This window comes from Sander vitreus, chromosome 11, assembly GCF_031162955.1.
Source record: "Sander vitreus isolate 19-12246 chromosome 11, sanVit1, whole genome shotgun sequence".
NCBI lineage: Eukaryota > Metazoa > Chordata > Actinopteri > Perciformes > Percidae > Sander > Sander vitreus.
The window spans coordinates 7,017,010-7,040,303 of NC_135865.1; the positions used below are offsets into that span (position 1 = coordinate 7,017,010).

Genomic DNA, 23,294 nt, shown 5'->3' on the forward strand with positions numbered 1-23,294 from the left:
CAATATTAGCTTATATTCAGCTCGACAAAGATGTCATTTGTTTTGAGTATCTTATTTCTTTCATTACTTGTTTCTTTTTGGGTGACTAGATTACATTTATAGCAACAATAGCATACTTTTACCGCTGGATGAGTACTTTTTTAGTGGCACCACATGATACCATATATGCAAACATTGTATACAGTGATAGACATAAAACTGATTTTATTTTATTTAGAGGACAACTAATATAACCCTTCATATAACGGGCGAACGTGAAATGCTTTGGCTACAAGAACCTGATTGTAAAATAATTGTAAATTGTTCATAAAACTATCAAACTCAACATGGAAATTGTGACAGAGCCCATGGGGGCAGCTGGTTGTCTGATGCTGAAATCACAATTAAAGAATGTTAAACAAAAAATGAATTTATTGTATTCTTTCTTGTTTAAAAAAATGTAGCAATTTCTATTGACATCTACTTAAGTCACAATACTACTTCAGAGAATATGGAAACACAGTCCATGCCTTTCATACTATCATAAATAAATATAATAATAAAAACCTTAGCCTTTAGCTGCATCAAGCAGTCATCAGTTGATGACTTCCACAGTTGTCATGGAGACCTTTTGAGTTCACTCTTTTTTTTCTATTGGTCAAAACTGATGTTTATGGTTTTGTGTTTTCACTGTATTTTAGGAGTGCTCTATAAGTAAATGCCTTTCTTTTCAAAATGAAAGCATTTGAGATACATTGGAAACATTTTCAATCTTTAATTTCTGACCATGACTTTATAAAACAAAAAAAAATGTTTAGCTTAAATTCTGTGTCACCACAACATCTGGCCTTTACATAAAAAAAGAGACTAATCATTTGACAGCACAACAGGAGTCAACACATCTCTGAGAATGACACAGAGTCTCCAAAATATGTCTGGATATCAGTGATTTGCTTCAGCTGTCTATATGATTTATTACTGGCAACAATGTCACTACCTAATGATTGTCTATGAAACGTCAACGTTTCAATTGTATACAATGTACCCTAGAATGTTTGACACATGTTCAGCAGTCTGCCAAAAGCTAATTACATATTACTGTAATATCAACTGGCTGGACCAATCACAGAAAGACCAACACATCAACGTAGGACTAAACAATGATCACTTCTGAGAATGGAAGGAATAAGCTCGTGGCCTGCTAATCCTCCTCCTGCGCAAAATTGAAAAATACAAGAAAGCGAGCATGAAGAGAACAGGTAGAGTCTGGGGTTTACTGCTTATCTGTAAAGTGGTTTCCTCCAAAATGACAACAGGTGGAGTACGTCTCTGAATCAAGACAATCTCGGTCCTATCCACTATGACCTAAGTTAACACCAGCTGCTAAGTGTCAACAACCACAGGGCAAACCGAGCCAGGCTGAGTCAAATAAATATGGCACGTCTGGCCTCTAACGCTGATAATATTACTGAAATTGATAGCATTTATATCAATGTACAGTACCAGTTTACAACTCAGAAAGGTTTTTCAGTGTGAAGTTGCACTTTTTGAGGCTGAAATGTATAGCTGCAACATCTTTTGTAAAACTGCCCAGACTGCAGGTCCTGTCTTCAACCCTTATTATACTATATTAATTACAGAACAACCCTTACAGGACCAATATATGGCTAATATACCCTGCACAGCATGGCCACCAAAACATAGGAGCGCATATTTCTGCCAATTGGTCCCCGACTCCAGCTCTACTCTACACTCTGCCTCTATTTCACATAGATACCAAGTCACACGTATGCAACACATCTATGCTTTCATACAAATGTAAACACACATGCAGTCACTCTGTGCATTCAGCTATCTCTGTGCCATCCACGAGCAGCGTGTGAATGATCCCGTCTCGTCTCTTCCCGCTGCTCACAGCCTTGACGCAGCAGTTGTGGTCTCCGAGTGTGAAATGCGTTTCTGTGCCATCGTCCACAAACTCCCCCTGCCGGTGCAAATCGGACAAAAATAGCGGACAGAGAAAAGCAATCGTTCAGTTCCATATTGTCGGCTTTGGAGCTGCTCTATATGCAGACGTCTGTAGAACCCCAGGGTGTTTGAGGCTTTCTACCCATAGGAGTTGTAATGTTTATCGTGCTAGGGTTTCTGACTTTAGGAGACATGCATTCCCAACTGTTGATTTTGATTTCCCTTGACACCACAATTAAAATACGATTGTTTTAATTCAGTGGTGTGTCATTGTATTGCATAACAAATCAGTAACGGTTACTGTTGTGTTGTACTTACTGCAGTCTCAATGTTTTGTCCATTGCACCAAACATCCATGGTGTCTTTCTCTGAAATCAGAATCAGAAAAAGGCTTATTGCCACAGTAAGTTCCACTTATGAGGAATTTGCTTTGGTGATTGGTGCATACATAACAAACAAACAATAAATAGAGAAACAAAAAAAAGAACTTAAAGAACTTAAAACAGACACTGAATCAATGAAACATACCAACGTTAGGCAAAAGCATGTGATGTGACTGCCAGTTAAAAGTTGCTAAACCAGTCCCAGGGTGTGTACTGCCATGTTAGAGTCATTTGGTTCTAATGCTGTTAGAATTGTGTGAGAATGTTTGAGTTGATGTGATCATCAGGTGGTGTCCCAGAACAAGAGAACAATGTTCCGTTCTGTGGATCACTTGCAGGCTTTCTCTGACACATAGATCATCTAAGAATAGAAAAGATATCCAGAATATCCACCCTCTTTTGAAATACATAATAATAGTTAAAGTGTATATATGTGGAAGACTGTGGTCAATGTAAATCAAGTTATTCACACATTTCTATCGGTGTAAATCTGTAAATAAAACTTAGTTTGCGGTATTTCAGTTGCTGGAGGCTTTTTTTCAAAGCAAAACTTAATTTAATTGGGAAACGTCCAACTGAACTGAATTAAGATAATAATTATTGTTCAATCCTCTGAATCACAGCACTAAAACAAATCAGAAAAGAGGAAATGAACACTCCCTGAAAGTCTTATTTTCTTCTAAAAGTACAATGTTTGTAACCCCGATTGTGTATGAATGTAGACGCTTAATCCCTCTGAGGGTACTGAAAGCTACCGGTGAGTTGAAATTACTGAGAAAACTTAAACGCCATAAAAAGCATGACTTGATCTAGGATGTCCCAATCAGCTTTTTTGTACCCCGATCCTGATCCGGTTTTTAAAATATTGAATATCTGCCCATACGGAGTCCCGGTCCGATACTTACATTTGCCTAGAAAACAATTCTGCAAAATAACATTAAGCTGGTTTAGTGGTTCTGACGACAACATGTTGACAAGTTATGTTATTATCAACAACAGCTAACTTGGTGACCACGATGCCACAAAGATGTATGTGTGATGCTGCTACTGCAGATCACACCGACACATTTCTGCCACTTCAGTGAATTATTTACAGTCTTTTACTGTTGAGATTGCCAGGGTATTCCATATAAGGCTTAGACGCAACATCCAAGTCGTTTTGGGCATCACGTAAGTCGTATGAATGTAAAATCAACGTGAGCCTCAAAACTAAATGACTTTTCTCAGGTCTAATGACTGTAGATGGTCCCCAGTGGATTTCCTTAGCGAGTTTTGTCTTTAAGCTCTTTGAGAAGTATTTTTGTATTATCAGCACTAGCTTTTACAACATTTTTTGACACAGATGTGGTAATAATAATGGTCCAAAATGATGCAAAATTGCATGTTTTTTTTTTTTTAGGAAGGATCCCTAAACGCCCGCCAAGTATGTGCACCCAAGTCTCCCATAAACCTAACTAGGAAAAACATGCGTTTATGGCACGATAATGTACAGTACTTCGTATGTGTTGCACATGCTTCAGGTGGCATGCATCCTAATCTACTGTAAGCAGCATACTTATAAAATGGATTAACTTGCTCAGATGCCAGAGGTGGCTGAAGAAGGTTTAGGGCTTAAAGCTGTTAAAGAGCTTAACCTCAGCTACGACGTAATATTAGCGGGTAGTTCTGATGGGGCAGAAGTCACACTTTGCTAAATATCAATCTGATTTCCATCCTGATTGATTAAGTGGACGAACAACAGATGATGAGGACAGTGGGTGTATAATGTACAAGCACAAGTGAGGCTCTCACCCAGGACCACCCTGCAGTCAATGCCGTCCAAGTTGAGAACCCAGGTGCTGGTGACCTTTGATCTGTTCTCCATGTACTTCTTCAAGCTCTTCCCGTTGATCTCCAAGGTGTACTCATAGGCAAAACCGCTGACTGCATCAATGTTGATGGTTGCTTTGGTCTCTGATTTGCCCACATTGAATGCCTCCTTCCCCACAAGTTTGAACATCCAGTCCCGTCTCAGTATCTCCTGCAGTGTGACGTGAAATCAAAACATGATCAGCTGACCTTGTAATGAGAAGCTGTCGTTCATAAAAGGGGTCATAATTAAATACTGCATTACTAAAGATCATAATCCATACCTTTCCATCAACGTAGATGACCCTTTTCCCGGTGGTCGTGCCATGTTCAAACTCTATCCTGTGGACTCCATCGCTCAATGCCACCTCCCACACACCAGCAAGATCAGTCGACATCCTAAAGTTACCTTCTTCTGACCCTGCTGGAAACGGACAACAGAACAACTAACGTTACAATTAAATGTCAAGGAAAATACATGACTTCAACCCTTGTTTACCTAGCTAGCTAGCTAACTAACGTGAGATAAGCTAACACTGGGCTGACGTTAGTTAGCAAATAACAAAGACGTGAAACCTAATACTTTTTATTGCAGGTATAAGTGTATATCCACCTGTATGGTCAGACTATATTAACGTTATCTAAGTACCGTATTTGGAGCGCATTTTACTAAAATATTAACATTAGTTTACTCGTCATAGACGAAGGCTGACGATTACGTGCTAAGCTATCGCTTTTTGTTGCATTACGACTTCCGGTGTCAGGGTTTCCCTTTCACAATTACAGCACACAGTGTTTGAAATAAATAACTAAATACTTTTTATGTTAAAAACAAAGAAGTTGGCTCTCGTCTCGTGTGAGGTTTTACATTCAAAGTACTACCATTAACACTAGCAAAGCATATGTATGTGACAAATATTCAACGGAGTAATGAGTATTTTACAGAGACCCTGGGGCCCATGCATGGATATTAGGGGCCCATGGTACAAACAATATTGATGTGGAAATCCCATGGATGTATATTTATCACATATAGGTGTTTCTGTCATACATACGGCATACACATACGTCTATTGGCATACGGACAGGCTCCACATAAATATTTTCTTATATAAAAGTTTCAACAATTTTAAGGCATATTTGCTCTTCAGCAAAACTCATGTGACAATTGCAGCTTTACAAAGCACTAAAACATTAGTTTCAAAAATATAATAAAAAGGATAAGGTACTGGTTTTCTGTTCACTATCAAAATAGCTAGCCTCAATAAACTAGTCACTAGGACTTTCTTTTGAAAAGAAAACGGAAGCATTACTGCGTCAGTCAAGCTTTATCATATGGTATCTTTTCAGTAGCTCTAATGTTACCTTGTTTGCTATAAGAGGATAACCTCAGACATGTGCTCAGGAATATCATCCGTCACTATACATCTCGATTACCTTAATGCTGCTGAAGTAAGCGCTCTAGCCCACTGGTTAACAGAAATGATCAGCAGGTCACTTTATTCACAGCTAGCTAGCTAGCTAGTTAGCTACTGCAGAGCGTCAACAGGCTGTGACTGTGTTGTTACTATGGTAACACGATATCCGCCTACGTACAGGCTAGACCACGCCTACGTACAGGCTAGACCACGCCTACTGGGGGAAAAAAGCTGTTTCAAAATGTCATTCATGAGTCAATTGAGTGTTCGTCCTCCAGCCAAATGGCTAGTAAATGTTCAAATTGTACTAGCCACTCAATAAATTACCATTGTTTTTTGGCTGGTGAATGATGCAAATCTAACAGCCACTTGCATATTTTACCAGCATTTGACTGGTAGTTTGTGCTGATTTTGGACCCTGGTTGTAGCCATACCATAGGTCTACGCTGTATAAAATGGTTGTAGCAAGAAAAAGAAAGCAGTCATGAAACCTGAGCCAGGGTTACCAACTGTCAACAACCAGCTGGAGTCATGGCAAAATGACATCCTTCAAACAGGCCTGTGAGAATACTTGCTCCAGTACAGTACTGTCTGCCCTCACAGGTGTTTTCATGCTAATTAGACCTCTGCTCAGGTGAAAGTTGGCAGAGCTATGTAACACATAAGGCTACCTGATGTCACCAATCACTATGTACTAGTAAGTATTAAAAGATATAAGTTGTCCCACCCTAACAAGTTCAATGATTCAGTGACTGAATGATTTGGTGGAAAACAGCTCCATCTTCTGGCAGAAGGGCCGTATTGGGCTTATGTCTAATGATATGGAATGGCTTAAAGGTCCCATGGCATGAAAATTTCACTTTATGAGTTTTTTTTTTACTTTAATTAATTAATATGCATTCCCCCAGCCTGCCTAAGGTCCCCCAGTGGCTAGAAATGGTGATAGGTGTAAACAGAGCCCTGGGTATCCTGCTCTTCCTTTGAGAAAATGAAAGCTCAGATGGGCCGATCTAGAATCTTGCTCCTTATGAGGTCATAAGGAGGAAGGTTACTCCCCTTTCTCTGCTTTGCCCGCCCAGAGAATTTGGCCCGCCCATGAGAAAGAGAGAGACATCATGGCTTTCAAACGAGCAAAGTGGCAGTTGGTCAAGGCCACACCCCCACTTCTACGGAGCCCCGGAGGTGACATGGAGGAAAAAAAAAAAATACATGTACTGGGGGCAAACACTAAACTCGAGATCTTGACTTTCAAACTCAAGATCTTGACTTTCAAACTCAAGCTCTCGACTTTCAAAGTCAAGATCTCGAGTTTGTGACATGGAGGAAAAAAAGAAGAAGAAAAAAAAAAAACATCTACTGGGGGAAAACACTAAACTCGAGATCTCGACTTTCAAACTCGAGATCTTGACTTTGAAAGTCGAGATCTTGATCTCTGGGGTTGATACCACTACGGAGCCCCGGAGGTGACATGGAGGGGGAAAAAAATGGAGGAAAAAAAAAATACATGTACTGGGGGCAAACACTAAACTTGAGCTCTTCACTTTCAAACTCGAGATCTTCACTTTCCAATGCACTTAATAGAAAGTTACTTGCCGTGTCATTTAACCTGGGCAAATATAAGTATGATCAGGGGTGTGATTTTCCAACCTGAAAATTAAGCTTTTTTGGGGGTGGTCGCAAGGCACGGGTCGGGGGTATTGGTAAACACAATGAACGGTCACTGATGTCAACGTTTTTTGTGCCTCTAATTCATGTCTTCATATCACTCCGCAAGTGGTCCATTAATTTGTCACGATGTAACTTCATTCAAAGCAGAGCTCCACCAAAGAGCCTGCAATCGTCGCGGAAGGTTATCTGAATAAGAATTTTGGACGTGTGGGGGCGAACTATCTTCTTAGCTGAAGCCGACAACAACAATTTTTATTTTATGTTGGCAATGCAAGCTGAAGCGACGTAGCAGATGACGTTGAGAAGTTGCAGTGAGGAATATTTTAGGAGCACCATTTTCGGCAGTGCAGAAAGGTAGTGGCCCACACTGAGTGTTGAGCCGGGAAACATGGCTAAAAGAGCTCTACAGCAAACAGATGTGCTGGGCGAGCTGTCAGTCGGTGGAAGCTAACAGAAGCTAGCTGGCATAAGCTGACAGCTGACCAATGCTACCAAGTGATCGGCGGAGACGGGGAGTACATGTATTTGAAAGAGTCCGGCACTCCGAATCCGCGGTTCACATGTATGTATGAACTGTGGTGGTCCGTTACACTGTAGGCTACATTCAACATCACTGATTAAGTAGCCTAAGTCAATCCTAAATTTTTCCCATGTGGGATGTGAAAGCCCCCTTACTGGACTACTGAATATAATAATATTCCACTATATTTTGTATTTTGAATTGTTACCTGCCACCATAATTTTGTGATTTCCTTGAAATAAATATTGACATTTTTACCATAAATTGGTGCCTAAAAATGTATCAGAATGCAGGAATTGAAGTCTTTTACCCTCAAAATGTCCTGGGGGAGGACCCCCAGACCCCCTCCCCCCCTGCTTTGTGTGTTCTTGCAAAGACAAATTCTGAGAAAGGAAAAACCCTAAAGTATAATCACAGACAGCCATAAAAAGCATTTAAATTGCAGAGTTAGAGTTAAAACGGATGAAAAGATGAAGAACCAGACGGACAATATGTACAGTGTCAACAGAGAGAAACACGGACAATCGAACAGACAGACAGTGACAACATACATACTACATAGGCCTACGTACATACTTTAGAGAATGACAGTAACAGCATACAAACGGCATAAATAAAAATTTGTTATAAACGTGTGCTCTTTAAAAAGTAGAAAGCATTGTTTGCCAGTTACATTAAATGTTGAAAAATCTGTTTCCATGGGTGGGGCTGCATGTGTGTGGTAATGTGGGCTGGTGTGGCTACAGTGCCGTGTGTGTGTGTGTGTGTGTGTGTGTGTGTGTGTGTGTGTGTGTGTGTGTGTGTGTGTGTGTGTGTGTGTGTGTGTGTGTGGGGGGGGTAGGTAGTAAGGAGAGAGAATGGGAGAAGGAAGTTTGTGCGAGGTGGACCTGGTCACCACAGACCCAAATCTTCTCAGCTGTTGCTACTGTCATATGCTGCACTGTCTCTTCATGTGGCATATTATTTATATTATAGCAAGGTAATGCAATGTGTAATCAAGTGATGACTGATTAACAGTAATGTAAATGCTAAATGCCCTAATACCTGTTGATACTACAATAATGCAAAGTATAAGCTCTTAACCTTGCAGTTTTGCACATATCATGTAAGACTCAATTTCTCCATTTCTTTGCACAAAACTCTCCAGAAAGTGCCATTTAATGGTTTATTTTTCAAAAAATGTCCCGTGGGTGCATACCCCCGGACCCTCCTAGGGAGAGCCCCCCCCCCCCCACATAACAATTCCCAATTTAACCCCTGCATACAATGTTCTATGCAAGTAATATTAATGATTACTTTCATTGAATTTTGGGTGTTTCATTCAATTTTAATGTCGCAGCGTCATGGGTGCGGCGTAAATTTTCCTGCTTTTTTGTCCTTTGCCAATCACACCTATGTATGATAGATGTAGTGCAGGAAAGCGTCCTAGAATTCCAGAAAAACCTTAGCTAACTGATAGCTAGCTCAAGTGGTTAGCGCTCGTGTCTTTCGATCCAAATGTAATAGCTAGTATAGAAGTAAGGTAGAATTGTATCTGTAACGCTTTCTGTCAGTTGCAATCTTAATTTAATAGAATTGTGAAACATCATGCTTAGTTATACGGGGACAGATAAAAAAACGTCACTAGTTTAGAGCAGAGTATAGACCAGAGTTCTAGTCGGTGGGTGAAGATTTGGTGTTCTAGCTAGCTAGCTAGCAGCAAATCACCAAGAGAAATAGGTTCAGTTAAAGGGAATTCAATTCACGATCTGCGGTCCCACGCCGAGGATCAGACGGGCTGGTGCTCAGGTTGTGGCTCATCTTAACAATTTGTGTTTAAGGGCGCATACACTTGGAGCGGAGCTTCGGTCCCCCTACAGGTTGTCTCACTGGAACTACTCGACAGGGTTTTCCATAGTAACAAGGGTCTCATTTATCTACATAAATACGTTTATTTGTCTGTTACATTAAGGCGATGTGTGAATTGTTTAATGCGTCGTTTTGTGGATTAATTGACAATGTTTTCCAAAGTTCCATATTGACATGCTGCATGCACTTTACGTAGGCCGACTGATAGGCCTAGCTATCTATGTGAGTCATGCAGGTTTATGAACAATATTTTTTCCTCGTCTTTGCTAACCCGTCCCTCCCTGCCCTCTAACGTGATTTCTGATTTCATTTAATTTAGTTTAATATGGCTTTTCAATTAACCGCTTTATTCACCTGTCCACCATATAAGTTACAGAGGGGATACACAAAATATCAGGCCGTTTTTCACCTGATATGTGTATCCCCTCCCCTAACATGCAAAGGGTCTGTCCTGTCGTGTGTTATTTTCTGCTTGCAGATTGACAAGGCAGTGCTTACGCTGATGACCGATGAATAACTTGCGCGATACATACCAACCTATGGTGATCGACTAGCTGTTGTCTCTTTTTGTCATCAGCAGCGCCATACACATAACAGAGAGTCTGTCTTACAGAGGATAAAAGGGAAGGTAGGGGATAGGAAGATGTCGAAAAAGCGTTGCCACCTGACATCAGAATCTCATGGATTGTCAAGAAAACACATCAAAAATGGAGAAAAGAGGGTACGAAAGATAGAAATTGGGTGGCTTCACTACTCAAAACCTCAGTACACCCAGGTGAGAATGAGGCATGGTGGTGGGACAAGACACACCACGGTTGATAAAGAAACTACTGTTGAACAGGTGTTCTTATTGTTGATGACACCGCTTCAGAGCAGTCTTCTGATTTGGACATAGAAGTGACGAGCCCGAGGAGAGTCAAGGATTACAATGCAGCTTCTGACTCAGACACAGTAGAGCGGCGTTCAGATTATGACCCTGCTACAGATTCAGATGATGAGGTGACAGTCCAAATTAGACCTTTGGATGTCAGGTAATTAGCATGTCTTATTAGTACCTATACACTAGTTCTATGTCTATGAAACCCTTCTGAAATAAAGCGGAAAATTTGGGAGAAGCAGATAACCAAATCATTTTACTAAATGTTTGGGTGCTCATTCTGAATAGCCATGATGTTTGCGTTTTTAGCATGTTAGCATAGACGGCGGGCCAGTTTCTTTGAATCACTTTTTTTGGCCAAAATTCCATGAGAATCACAAAAAAATCTATGTGCATTACACATACAGTAGGCAATGGCAATGACCAAATTTCCTAATTTTTTATGGAAGTTTTTTTAGATCATATACATCTCTGCCAATGACCACTGATGCAGGTGGGTTTAAAGAATGCAGTCAGATGTTATGTAGACATCAGATGTATGCTCATATCATGTTCATTCATAGTCAAAATTTCTGGTTGTCTCTAAACAAATCATTTTTGTTCAAGCTTTTATTGTGTCAATTGAGGGTGGCAGGGGGTGACCGGTCCCAACTTATGTTTTATGACATCTTGAACTTGTACTTTATGAAGATTACTTTCCCCTTAATTACACGGTCCCAAAGATATTAGCTGTACACCTGAAATATCAGAAAAACATCAACATTTGAACTACATTCTGCATTATTCTGCTTTAAATGCTTGTGAACATCACAAAGACAATGATATTTAAGACTCTTTCCACTTCATGATCTGGACCATTTCAGTTGTTGTTCTAGGCTGTTCAGGGTCAACTCCTGTATGGGGTGTCCCTTTTGCATGGTTTCACATAACACCAGCAAGTGAGAAATTGTGTTTGTTCTGCCAGGTTCTGTAATTTTGAGGTTTAGAAAGTGTTATTTCTAGTTTTAGAATTATTACTATAATTGAATGTTGGGGAATATGCAATCTCAAAGTGTTTGGACCTGAAACATGCTGCAAATCCTCCTACAATTACCCTTTTTTTGTGTTCTGTGTTGGCCTTCAAGAGAACTATAGCCGATTGCACCAGCATCACCTGAAACCTTTCAGTCATCGTCAGCTGCCAGCTCAGAACCCACAGAGGGTTTTCGTCGAGCATCAATTTGCAGAATTAAGGTGGTCGAAGATGTTCTGTCTGTGTTTATGGACAGTAGTATAATGAATGTGTCTTTAAAGATGGACTTTGTTAATGAAAATGCCATTGATGATTCAGGGGTTTTGCGGGAGGTTTACACTGCATTCTGGGAGATGTTTCTTCAGCAGTGTGATGGAAAAATGAGAGGGTCCTAAGGCTGAGGCCTGATTACTGTCAGGGTGAATGGCAAGCAGTTGGACGTGTATGGGTGAAAGGGCTACTAGATCTTGGTGTAATGCCAGTGATGCTTTCAAAGGCTTTCATTTTAGCTTGCATACATGGTATGGATTCGGTAGATGTAGACATACTCATTATGTCCTTTCTCAACTACCTACCTACAGTTGAGAGGGCAGCAGTGGAAAGGGCACTTGAGGGGACGATGGAGGAAGAGGATGAAGATGACTTACTTGAACTTTTCTCACGAATGGGCTCGCATTCTCTTCCTCCAATAGATAATATGAGAACTGCCATTGAAACCATGGCTCACAAAGCTATTCTGCAGTAACCTAAAAATCTGTGATTGCTTCAGTACAGTTATGATGGCTGTACAGCAAAACCTTACAGACAAAGAAAGTGTGTTGGCTCTGTATGAGTCCAAAAAGGCCACAGTGCAATTGTTGGAGACAACAAATGTTGTCCTCAGCCAGAGAGAACAGACCGTGTTTAGTTATCTCCAGCGTTATGTTAAAAATGCTGACCAAACAAAGGCGGAAAAATTCCTACGCTTCTGCACAGGGTCCTATGCAGTCATACAGTGGGGCAAAAAAGTATTTAGTCAGCCACCAGTTGTGCAAGTTCTCCCACTTAAAAAGATGAGAGATGCCTGTAATTTTCATCATAGGTACACTTCAACTATGAGAGCCAAAATGAGAAAAAAAATCCAGAAAATCACATTGTAGGATAGTTAATGAATTTATTTGCAAATTCCTCGGGAAAATAAGTATTTGATCACCTACAAACAAGAAAGATTTCTGGCTCTCACAGACCTGTAACTTTAAGAGGCTCCTCTGTCCTCCACTCGTTACCTGTATTAATGGCACCTGTTTGAACTTGTTATCAGTATAAAAGACACCTGTCCACAACCTCAAACAGTCACACTCCAAACTCCACTATGGCCAAGACCAAAGAGCTGTCAAAGGACACCAGAAACAAAATTGTAGACCTGCACCAGGCTGGGAAGACTGAATCTGCAATAGGTAAGCAGCTTGGTGTGAAGAAATCAACTGTGGGAGAAATTATAAGAAAATGGAAGACATACAAGACCACTAATAATCTCCCTCGATCCGGGGCTCCACGCAAGATCTCACCCCGTGGGGTCAAAATGATCACAAGAACGGTGAGCAAAAATCCCAGAACCACTGGGGGGACCTAGTGAATGACCTGCAGAGAGCTGGGACCAAAGTAACAAAGGCTATCATCAGTAACACACTACGCCGCCAGGGACTCAAATCCTGCAGTGCCAGACGTGTCCCCCTGCTTAAGCCAGTACATGTCCAGGCCCGTCTGGAGTTTGCTAGAGAGCATTTGGATGATCCAGAAGAGGATTGGGAGAATGTCATATGGTCAGATGAAACCAAAATAGAACTTTTTGGTAAAAACTCAACTTGTGTTTGGAGTGGAAAGAATGCTGAGTTGCATCCAAAGAACACCATACCTACTGTGAAGCATGGGGTGAAAACATCATGCTTTGGGGCTGTTTTTCTGCAAAGGGACCAGCACGACTGATCTGTGTAAAGGAAAGAATGAATGGGGCTATGTATCGTGAGATTTTGAGTGAAAACCTCCTTCCATCAGCAAGGGCATTGAAGATGAAACGTGGCTGGGTCTTTCAGCATGACAATGATCCCAAACACACCGCCCGGGCAAGGAAGTAGTGGCTTCGTAAGAAGCATTTCAAGGTCCTGGAGTGGCCTAGCCAGTCTCCAGATTTCAACCCCATAGAAAATCTTTGGAGGGAGTTGAAAGTCTGTGTTGCCCAGTGACAGCCCCAAAACATCACTGCTCTAGAGGAGATCTGCATGGAGGAATGGGCCAAAATACCAGCAACAGTGTGTGAAAACCTTGTGAAGACTTACAGAAAACGTTTGACCTCTGTCATTGCCAACAAAGGGTATATAACAAAGTATTGAGATGAACTTTTGTTATTGACCAAATACTTATTTTCCACCATAATTTGCAAATAAATTCATAAATCCTACAATGTGATTTTCTGGATTTCTTTGTCTCTCATAGTTGAAGTGTACCTATGATAAAAATTACAGGCCTCTCTCATCTTTTTAAGTGGGAGAACTTGCACAATTGGTGGCTGACTAAATAGTTTTTTGCTCCACTGTATGTGTAGATAGGGTGATGGTATACTTTAATGTTGAAACTGGACTCAACAGAAGGCCCATTGGGCACACATGTGGTGCTATCCTTGAGGTACCTTGCACATATAGCTCTTTCCCTGAATTCAGGACAGAGTTTGATAACGTCCTGTCAAGCAATTACTTTGAAATGGATATAACCTAAAAGAGAGCAGTGTAACTACAGATAGCTGATTATTTTTGTATGAAGGCCTATTTTATTTAATATCTTTATTTTCTTTATATATTTGTTTCACTTTATTATTTGTTTTAATTATTTTATTTCTAATTGTGACATTTGTACTAAGTTATTTACAATTATCTCTTAATCAAAGGTTAAACACCCCCTATAAATCACCCTTTAGACTTCAAGTTGTGATAAATCTGCATACTTGGCCATTTCACTGCTATTGCAAGTTAAAATGATGGTGTACCCGGGGAAGGGTGAGGGTATGCTCTATACTCATACTTTTAACAGAACAAAAAGCATGTGCCTGTAAAATGCATACATAACATGAGATGCATAACATGAGACATTCTTTCAGTTGAAATTTTAATGTATATGTCCATAGTCATATCTATTTTCGTAATGCCTGCATGACACTATACAGCAACCGTAACAGCCAAACTTGTATTTCTATACTTATAAATGGCAGCGTATCATAGTAATGATTTGATAACGGCTCTAAACACATTCACATTCATTCTAGTATGCAGGAAAAGCGGCCATTTTCGTACTTTATTTACTTGTTTGGCCTCGGAGTCACATTTAGAACTTAGGGGGTGATGCATCTGCTTCATTTTCTCATACAGTTTTCAGTCTGAATTTCAAAATATATAAATTTGTACATTTGCAAAGACCTTTTCAAGCAACACAGATGGTCAAATTTTGTTTAAAAATTACCTGTAAGTTGCTGTCATTTTCAAAAGGAGCTTGTTTGATGCTAGGACAATGACTGCATTTTCACATGGTAATAATGGTATGAATGACAAACTGTGATCAAGCACTTGTTACTTCTTTTTTATAGCTCTTATTATGCTTGAATATCCTTTGTGTGTTTTGCCCATTACAGTTATGTCCCTCTTGCTTAAAACTGGTTGGTGGCATATGTTGGGTCTCTTATTTTTTTTTTTTAACACATAAACTAGACAAGCATATGAAAAATGAAATGTTCCTGCAGTGTGAAGCATCAAGTCTCTGTCTGATTTAGTTTATTGTTCCATTTGCAATTTACTGTTACATTTGTTCAGTAGTACTTGTTTCCCCAGAAGTTGTGAAATCACCCACACTACTGTTTTCTTTTTTTGCATTTGTGGAGACCTGTACATTAAAGTGAGTGATCATTTTTCAGATCCTGCTTTGTTTGTGAATCTATCTGCTGAATTTCTACCACTCCATGTTCTAGTTACGTTCAATTGTTTACTTCTCTAGAGTTGCGTAAACAAAACTAAAACTAGAACTGCAAGCAGTTATGACGGGGCCCAAGCCACCCACGCTAGTCGCCCCCGACGCCCTGGGGAGCGTGCAAAAGCGGAACCCGAAGCCGGGAGGCAGGGAGGCAAACGTCGGTAAATATCGAGAGGCGCGAGCACCAACTGCAATGTTTAACTGAAAAATGAATTTAGCCTACTGGCAGTCTGGCACACGTGCGTGCTCAGTATTTTCATCGGCGCCTATGAACGGTGTTGATTTTGGATTGAAAAAGTGAGAGAAAAGAGTTGCATTCATCCACTGTGAAGGTTGTAGAAACTTTGTCAGGTGGCTTAAGAAGTTTGTTTATTGTAAAAAACCACGGTAGGAGGCAAACATCAGTAAATATTGAGAAGTGTGAGCTGCAAGGTCTGTGGTACATTTCCATTGCAAATATCCCATTAACATTGAGTAAAAGGGCCAAAACTTGTCTACGTTGATTATAGCGCCCCCTAATGGCCGATCTTCGCCAAATTTAGTACAGAGCCTTAGAGCGGCATGCCGAACGAGCTTCAGTTTCGTGTTGATTGCATGTACTGTGGCAGAGATATTGCAATTGCAAATTTCCCATTTAAATGCATTGAGTTATTGGCCAAAACAAATAAACGTTGCTTATAGCGCCCCCTAAAGGCCAATCTTTGCCAAATTTGGTCCAGAGTATTGTAGTGGGATGTTGAACAATGATCTCAAGTTCCTTGCTGATAACATTTAATTTGGTCGAGATATGATATGATACGTGTGTGGTAGCTAGCTAGGAAAATTTGTTTGGTCGTCAAATGCGCATACTTTAACGTAGCAAAATTCCTTGAGTAACTTTTGGTCACATTCATCTGGAGATGCTACGTACCAGGTTTCGTGCTGATCCGTCGCACGGCCTAGGACGAGTTTGAAAAAGTTGGTTTTGCGCATTGCGCGATATTGCGGAAAGACATTTAAGCAGAAATGGGCGTGGCCTATATCATGTGATTCAGCTTGATTCAAGGAACACGTGGATGTAAGGATTTTTAATGTGTGTTGTGTAATGTGAGAGTTAAAGGCAAAAAACCATTATAGCGCCACCTAGTGGTCCACATGTGTAATATTTGGTAGGTGTGGTCCATGACCCATTGTATATCTACCCTGTAAATTTAAAGTTGTTCACGTTAGCGTAAGTAGTAAATTTAGACGTGGGTCCCACAGGCCACGCCCACTTTGACCCCTCAGTACCCCACTCTAGGGTTGACCTCAGGAGTGGCCCTAGATGGTACCCAACGCATTTTGTAAAAATTGGATGAGGGGTTCTTGAGATATAAACTTTTTGTACTTGTATTACTTTACTTGTATTTTTGTAAAACGCGTGGTTGACCTTCAGAGGGTCATGGTAAACAAGAGATATGGCAAAGTTGGTGTTTTCATAGTTAGCTACACAAATTTGTTTGTGCGTAATATTTGCAATTTTTATCCTATCAAAATTCTTTATTAACTTGTCGTCCGGCCCATCTGGAGCTGCTACCTGCCAAATTTCGTGCCGATTGGTCGCATGGTCATAAATCGCGATTTTTTACGCATAAAAGTTTAGGCGGAAATGGGCGTGGCCTATACGTTAGTTGGATCAAGGGAACACGTGGATGTATGGTTTTTGAATGTACGGTGTACGGTGTGGGAGTTATAGGGCCAAACGTGTTATAACGCCACCTAATGGTGGAAGTGGGTCAATTGTTGCGCCTGAGGTCCTTGCGGAGTTCTGGACCATTCCTGAAAATGCCAACCCCCCACCATGTACGGTTTAGGCTGTAGTCGGAGTTTTAGGCGGAGAAGAATAATAAAAATCTGTAGAAAAACAATAGGGTTCTACAGCCCTGCTGTAAGAACGGCATAGCTTTACTATTGCCCATTCTTGCAGACTCGGGCTTGGACGCCTAAAAATAGTTTAATCTTAAACCCTGAAGGGCCCTGAGTCGTGTGCTGTGGCACACAAAGTTTCAACAACACCTGTCTGGAAGCTGCACTGGGTCCATTACCGTAGGAAGAGGGTGAGTGCACTGCAGGTGAGTGTCCACTGTGTTAGGGGAGAGGGAGAAATCCAGACTTGAGTTTAAGTGCAACTATTTCACCAGAAATTAGTAGAGTAAAGGTAAAAGCTACCTATGAACATATCAGTTGTGGAAAAGTATTAAAGTATCTATATGTGCAGTACTTAAGTGTCACAAGCAGAACATCATTCAATTTACTCAAGTAGTGAAACTAAATGTACAATTAACAGATTTTAAGGTCAGATGGGGTTACTGGCCTAGCCTGAACAAAGGGATGGCTGCCATTCATATAGTAAAGTGTATCCACACATTTACATTAGCCATTTTTATTGAACTCCATACACATAAGATTCACAAGACAAAACAAATGCTTCAAATAAGCAACCATGAAAAAAACCTGACAGCATAATCTATGCACATTTATAGATTATAGTGAAGATCTCGACTTTCAAAGTCGAGATCTCGAGTTTAGTTTTTGCCCCAGTACATGTTTTTGTTTTTCCCTTTGTTTTGTTTTTTTCCTCCATGTCACAAACTCGAGATCTCGAGTTTGAAAGTCAAGATCTCGAGTTTGAAAGTCAAGAGGCTCGTTAGAGATGAGCCAGATCTGCGCAGAATCGATCACCGGCGATCGCCGCCCAACGCATGTCGGTTAGATTTGTGTCCGACTTGATCCCGACTTGCTCTGACGTCATGCACGCGTGGGAAAGGATAACCTCACAAGATCAAGGCGGCCGCAGTTTTTAGAGCCAGGCGCCGCAATTGCTCTCCACCGACTGCAAGACCCAGGCGGACCCAGGGCCTGCTGGGAAAGGCTGGCCTCTCAGCTGATCCAACAGCTGATTGGTTCAGAATCGACTGAACACGATGACGTTTTATATAAACTTTTTATTGATTTTGTTTTGGAGGGATTTTAACTGCTATTTGTCTGATTTAAATGCTTATTCTGTACAGAACACCTGTTGTGTGGCTGATAGTTATGTTTAGAAGTCAGAGAGAACTTTTTTTCCTCCATGTCACCTCCGGGGCTCCGTACCTCCAGGGCTCTGCAGGTACCAAACCACTGTATTACTCTTTTTGTAAATGAACCTGATATGGTTTTGTAGGCATTCATTCTGTTTTTATGTTCACTATTAGAGGCTCAGATCAGAGGGTCATGGAAAGAGTGGCAATGCATTTTTGACATTTTTTGTAATTAATAATAATAGTAATATTGTATAATGATAATAATACAAAATAGAACACTTTGACAGACAACATAAAAAAGCACATATATTAAATAGGTGACGTGAATTGTCAAATAAGAGAACAATGTGCAGAGTGTGTTTGCTAAATACTGTACTTCCTCTACTTGTTTCTCCTTCTTTTGAGCAGATATGAAGCCGACGTGTGAGACATTTTGAGGTCATCTCCTCTTCTCACTTTTCTTTGTTCAGAGCAAAGATTTCCAATGGGAAAACTTAATAAAAAAAATACTGGCCAGTATCTGAGTGCATTTAAGCCATGGGCCATCAGTATTCCCAGTTATTCAACACATTATTCATTCATCTACTCACAGACACAACTGACACGGAGTTAACAGTCTGTGTGTGTTTTTGCCTTTTTTGTTGTTATTATTATTATTATTATTATTATTATTATTATTATTAGTATTATTAGTATTATTGCTATTATTATTCTGTTCTTTTAATGTTTACTTTTTATTTGGCATTGCTTGTGAGCCAGATTGTGACATGTTAAATACTAGTTTGGTGACAATTAATTTCGTTATAATTTCGCATATAATAGCCTAAATTAATATTACACAATGTCAACTGCATTTCGTTGAGCAACCCTGTGTTGTGTAATGGCAATACAGTAACCTTGAACTTGGGGAATTAGCAGTACACCAGTACACAAACAGGAGCATGGCCAGAACGTGGCCAGCATAAGAAAGCATTGGACAGAAAAAAGGTTTCTACCAATAAACTTCACAGTGAAACCAAAACTGAAAACATGATTTCAATGTTTAACTTTCAACTCTTTACCTATTGCTTGGAGACAACAGTCAAACATCTTACCTTATACACTTGTTTCCTCATTACTAAAATGTACAACAACTTGACTGAGGAAACTGAGGGTTTTTCCTCAGGGTTTATTTTAACTCAAGTATACATTTAATTTGCTTGTAATATTTGCACTACTCTACTTGTTTACTTTTGCACTATTAAGCCATTTTCTCATAAAAGAAAATGTATGTATGCACGTTTCCTGCACCAGCAGTTTGTACAGACCTTACAGCCAAATGAAAAGCATTCATCAAAGAGACAGACAGAACTTGTTTTTGAAAACAGAAAGCTGATTTCATCACTTCTTCCTGTTTGAAAGTATGAGATCTCTGATAACAAGAAAAAAAAATCGTTTTTTCTAATGTCTGGAGTAGGGACAAAAGAAATACAGTGGTAATACAGTGTTTCTATAAAGATTCCAAAATAAGAAGATGGCTTTCCAGTCACATCCGTGTCTCAGAATCAAAAACACAAGAAAATGACATTATTAAAGGACATAAAGGACTGTCTTACCAAGAAAAAACACACATACTTTGTACAAGCATACACAAACAATACAATTTCAATAATTTCACCAGTTCTCAAAGTTAAAAAGTTGTTATGTTAAAATTGTTTTGCTCAATAATTACCCTTCAAACAAGGTTAAATCACTTAACACCAACATCAAGACATTAAGGCAAGATTTTTTGTTGTTGCAAATGCTCTCTTAAGCTATAGGGGACCCATCTGGTTTGTGACAGGATCCTAAAAGCAGACATCCAGCTGAGGTTTTGAAATGACTATTCCATTTTAATTTTAGTACCATACATGTGAACCATGCACATCCTTAGAAATATTTGTTCAGAATTTGCGGATGACATGATTTAAAGAAATAGTTTGACATTTCTGAGAAATAATCTTGTTCACTTTCTTTGCAGAGACTTATTTGTGAATGTCTGTCTATTCAACATAAGGCTTCAGCCAGCTGCCAGTAGCACAGCTTAGCTATGCATAAAGACTGAAAACAGGGGGAAACAGCTAGCCTGGCTCCAAAAAATACAGAGCAAGGTTAGCTGTTAACCCCTGTTTTTTTTGTTTTTTTTTACATGGGAGTGTTTCTAGATCTGAAGCTCCCTGCACTGTTGACTGATTCATTCTTGTAAGCCACCAGGAGCCTCTTGCTGATGATCCCGTGTTTGTAAAGAGCTAAGAGCAGCTGGTTACGGAACTTCTCCCCAATGAAGGCGTATAGCACTGGATTCACTGCACAGTGCATGAAGGCCAACACTTGGGTCACATCTAGCACCATTTCCACTGTATTGCGTGTTTCACATGTCTCTATTGGAAGTGTTCCGCCTCGTATGAGTGTGTCAATCAGGACAGTGATGTTATAAGGCAGCCAGCACAGAACGAATGCTGACACTACTGCCAGGATGACACGTATGGCCTTTTGCTTTTGTTGATTGCGTGCGTGGAACAGTGTCACCAGGATCCAGCCGTAGCAGACAGCCATCACCACCAGTGGCAGGAAAAATCCCACAATGTGGCGCATGACACGCAGGCCAACACGCCAGTGGTCACTGCTTTCACCGGTTAGGTTTTCATAGCAAATGGTTTGGTCCAGGTCATCAACATGCATGCTCTCCCTCTGAATTGCCACGGGTAAGGACAGCAGTCCAGCCACCAGCCACACCACACCGCACACCACTTTCACCAACTGGTGATGGGAGGTCAGGACACGTGTAGCTCTCACAATGGCAAAGTGGCGGTCAACACTGATGCACACCAGCAAGAAGACACCACCGTATACCGATGCCTCCTGGAAGCCCGACAGGAGTTTGCACAGGAAGTTGCCGAAGATCCAACCAGAGTGAGCACTGACGGCCCAGAACGGGAGGGTAAGACAGAAGAGAAGGTCTGCCATCGCCAGGTGCATCAAGTAGATATCTGTGCTGGCTCTACCTTTCTTCATAAAACACACCACATAGACAACTAGACTGTTGCCCAACAGGCTGAGGACAAAGATGACAAAGAAGATGATCATCAGGCCCAAGCTATTAAATTCAGGCGCAGTTACACTGCAAGGAGCAAATTGTTCATCTCCATCTTCATACGGGGAAACATTGTAAATGGAACTCAAGTCACTTAGATCAAGTTCCTCTGCTATCAGCTGCAAAATAAAAACGAAATCATTACAGTATGTCAAGTAGCAGAAGAAGCAGCAGCAGACAGTTCAGTGTTGCCATAGTTGCACAATAGAGAATAGAAAAGTACAGTTGAAGCTGCACTACGCACTAGGTAATGATTATTAGCCTAAATCCCAGAGTCTGACCGAAATTGACATGGTTACATTTTTTATTTGCCCAATTTATTAGGAGTAGCAGTATTTCAGTAAGGTATGGTCGCTTGTGGGGTATCTTCCATAGACAGTATATAGAAGGTATCTTCTCCGTACAGTATCAGAATGAAACACAAGTTACCTACTTCTTAAAGGAATAGTTTGACATTTTGAGAAATACGCTCAAATCACTTTCTTGACAATAGTAAGATGTTACCTTTGACCAGAGCAACGGCTGGTCATGGGTCGCCCGGTCTCATCTAACTCTAGAAGAAATTTAAATACGATTTCCTGACTGACTGGTGTATGAAATTGCTTAATGCAGCCTTTAATAGTTAAACATTTGACAAAATGTACTTATAGAACTTAAACATTGCCTCGTAAACCATTTGAAACCTCCAAACTGACCTCAATTGTTATTGCGATTAATAAGCGGATGAAAATGGATGGATGGATAATAATTATTATTACTTATTATTACATGTCATTTAGCTGACGCTTTTATCCAAAGTGACTTACAATTATATATATGTCAGAGGTAACACGCCTCTGGAGCAACTAAGGGTTAAGTGTCTTGCTCAGGGACACATTGGTTGATGTATCGCAGTGGAAATCTGAAAATGTCTTATCATTTAAGACATGCATTGTATTGTATCATATTAGCCTATATTTACCATACAATTGCACTAAAAGTCAAAACAAACCATTTCTTAGCCTTGTGTATATTGGTCTTTTTTAATAATAATATAAATAATAATTATATTTATAAATTTGAATTTGAATGACAATTCAATACCCCAACTGCAACCTGAAAATAACATAAATTCAGAAAGTTTACCTGTTGTTCCCCATCTTGTTGATTGGTTCGAACCAAATACTTCAAAATACAAACGATCAAAAGTTGGAGCTTCATCCCTCCTTTCTTGTTGCACACAAGTTAACAAGAATAAGTTTGGCAAGAAGTATTGTCTTTACTTGCAGATCTGTTGTAAGGTGTGTGGGCTGGTGGTGGTTTTGCTGATTATATATTAGCAAATTCAAGGGAAGTAGGCAAGCCATATCTGCCACATGACTTCTTCTTTGTCTCCTCTCAAAACTAGATGTCAGTTAGATGTTGGATGTTGATAAGATGAACCTGCTGAGCGAAACTGATAACAGCAAATAACATACATTGATATGATTTGATGGTGTTTAAAATGGTTCTTTATTCTAACACCATGTAGGAAATAAAGCAATTTACCAAGTTAAAAATACCCATGTTCCTACCATAGTCACAGGGTAAGATACGATAAGATAATATTCATTGTCTGTTACACAAGGGTTACAGAACATTTTCTTTG

At 40.1% G+C, this 23,294-nt stretch overlaps 2 protein-coding genes across 9 annotated transcripts; both read right to left on the reverse strand.

The window, feature by feature from the left end:
* Positions 1–151: 151 nt before the first annotated feature.
* LOC144526059 (fas apoptotic inhibitory molecule 1-like) lies at positions 152–5,744 on the reverse strand. 7 transcript variants are annotated; one of them, XM_078263242.1, is made up of 5 exons: positions 5,616–5,744; positions 4,463–4,599; positions 4,122–4,350; positions 2,266–2,315; positions 152–1,963 (listed from the first exon to the last, which is right to left on the reverse strand). In XM_078263242.1, the coding sequence occupies exons 2-5, from the start codon at positions 4,574–4,576 to the stop codon at positions 1,814–1,816; spliced, it is 543 nt and encodes a 180-aa protein (XP_078119368.1). In that variant the 5' UTR covers positions 4,577–4,599; positions 5,616–5,744; the 3' UTR covers positions 152–1,813. The 7 variants fall into 7 exon arrangements, with proteins under 7 accessions (XP_078119368.1, XP_078119365.1, XP_078119361.1 ...); XM_078263239.1 differs by having other exon boundaries at positions 4,463–4,602; XM_078263235.1 differs by lacking the exon at positions 5,616–5,744 and adding an exon at positions 5,544–5,608 and having other exon boundaries at positions 4,463–4,602.
* Positions 5,745–17,899: 12,155 nt separating this feature from the next.
* Positions 17,900–23,038, reverse strand: cxcr2 (chemokine (C-X-C motif) receptor 2). Of its 2 annotated transcripts, none has more exons than XM_078263244.1 (2): positions 22,793–23,038; positions 17,900–21,628 (listed from the first exon to the last, which is right to left on the reverse strand). In XM_078263244.1, exons 1-2 carry the CDS (start codon positions 22,804–22,806, stop codon positions 20,719–20,721), a joined length of 924 nt encoding a protein of 307 aa, XP_078119370.1. In that variant the 5' UTR covers positions 22,807–23,038; the 3' UTR covers positions 17,900–20,718. The 2 variants fall into 2 exon arrangements, with proteins under 2 accessions (XP_078119370.1, XP_078119369.1); XM_078263243.1 differs by having other exon boundaries at positions 17,900–21,786.
* Between the last annotated feature and the right edge of the window lie 256 nt (positions 23,039–23,294).

Excerpts from the sequence above, each read along its gene's own strand:
- cxcr2 (XM_078263243.1), bottom strand. The coding sequence starts at position 22,867 with ATGAAGCTCCAACTTTTGATCGTTTGTATTTTGAAGTATTTGGTTCGA. Across the intron at positions 21,787-22,792 it reads AACAAGATGGGGAACAACAG|CTGATAGCAGAGGAACTTGA; the intron begins GTAAACTTTCTG and ends TTTATTTTGCAG.
- LOC144526059 (XM_078263235.1), bottom strand. The coding sequence starts at position 5,592 with ATGATATTCCTGAGCACATGTCTGAGGTTATCCTCTTATAGCAAACAA. Across the intron at positions 4,351-4,462 it reads TCATCTACGTTGATGGAAAG|GAGATACTGAGACGGGACTG; the intron begins GTATGGATTATG and ends GTCACACTGCAG. Across the intron at positions 2,316-4,121 it reads TGACTGCAGGGTGGTCCTGG|AGAAAGACACCATGGATGTT; the intron begins GTGAGAGCCTCA and ends TTCTGATTTCAG.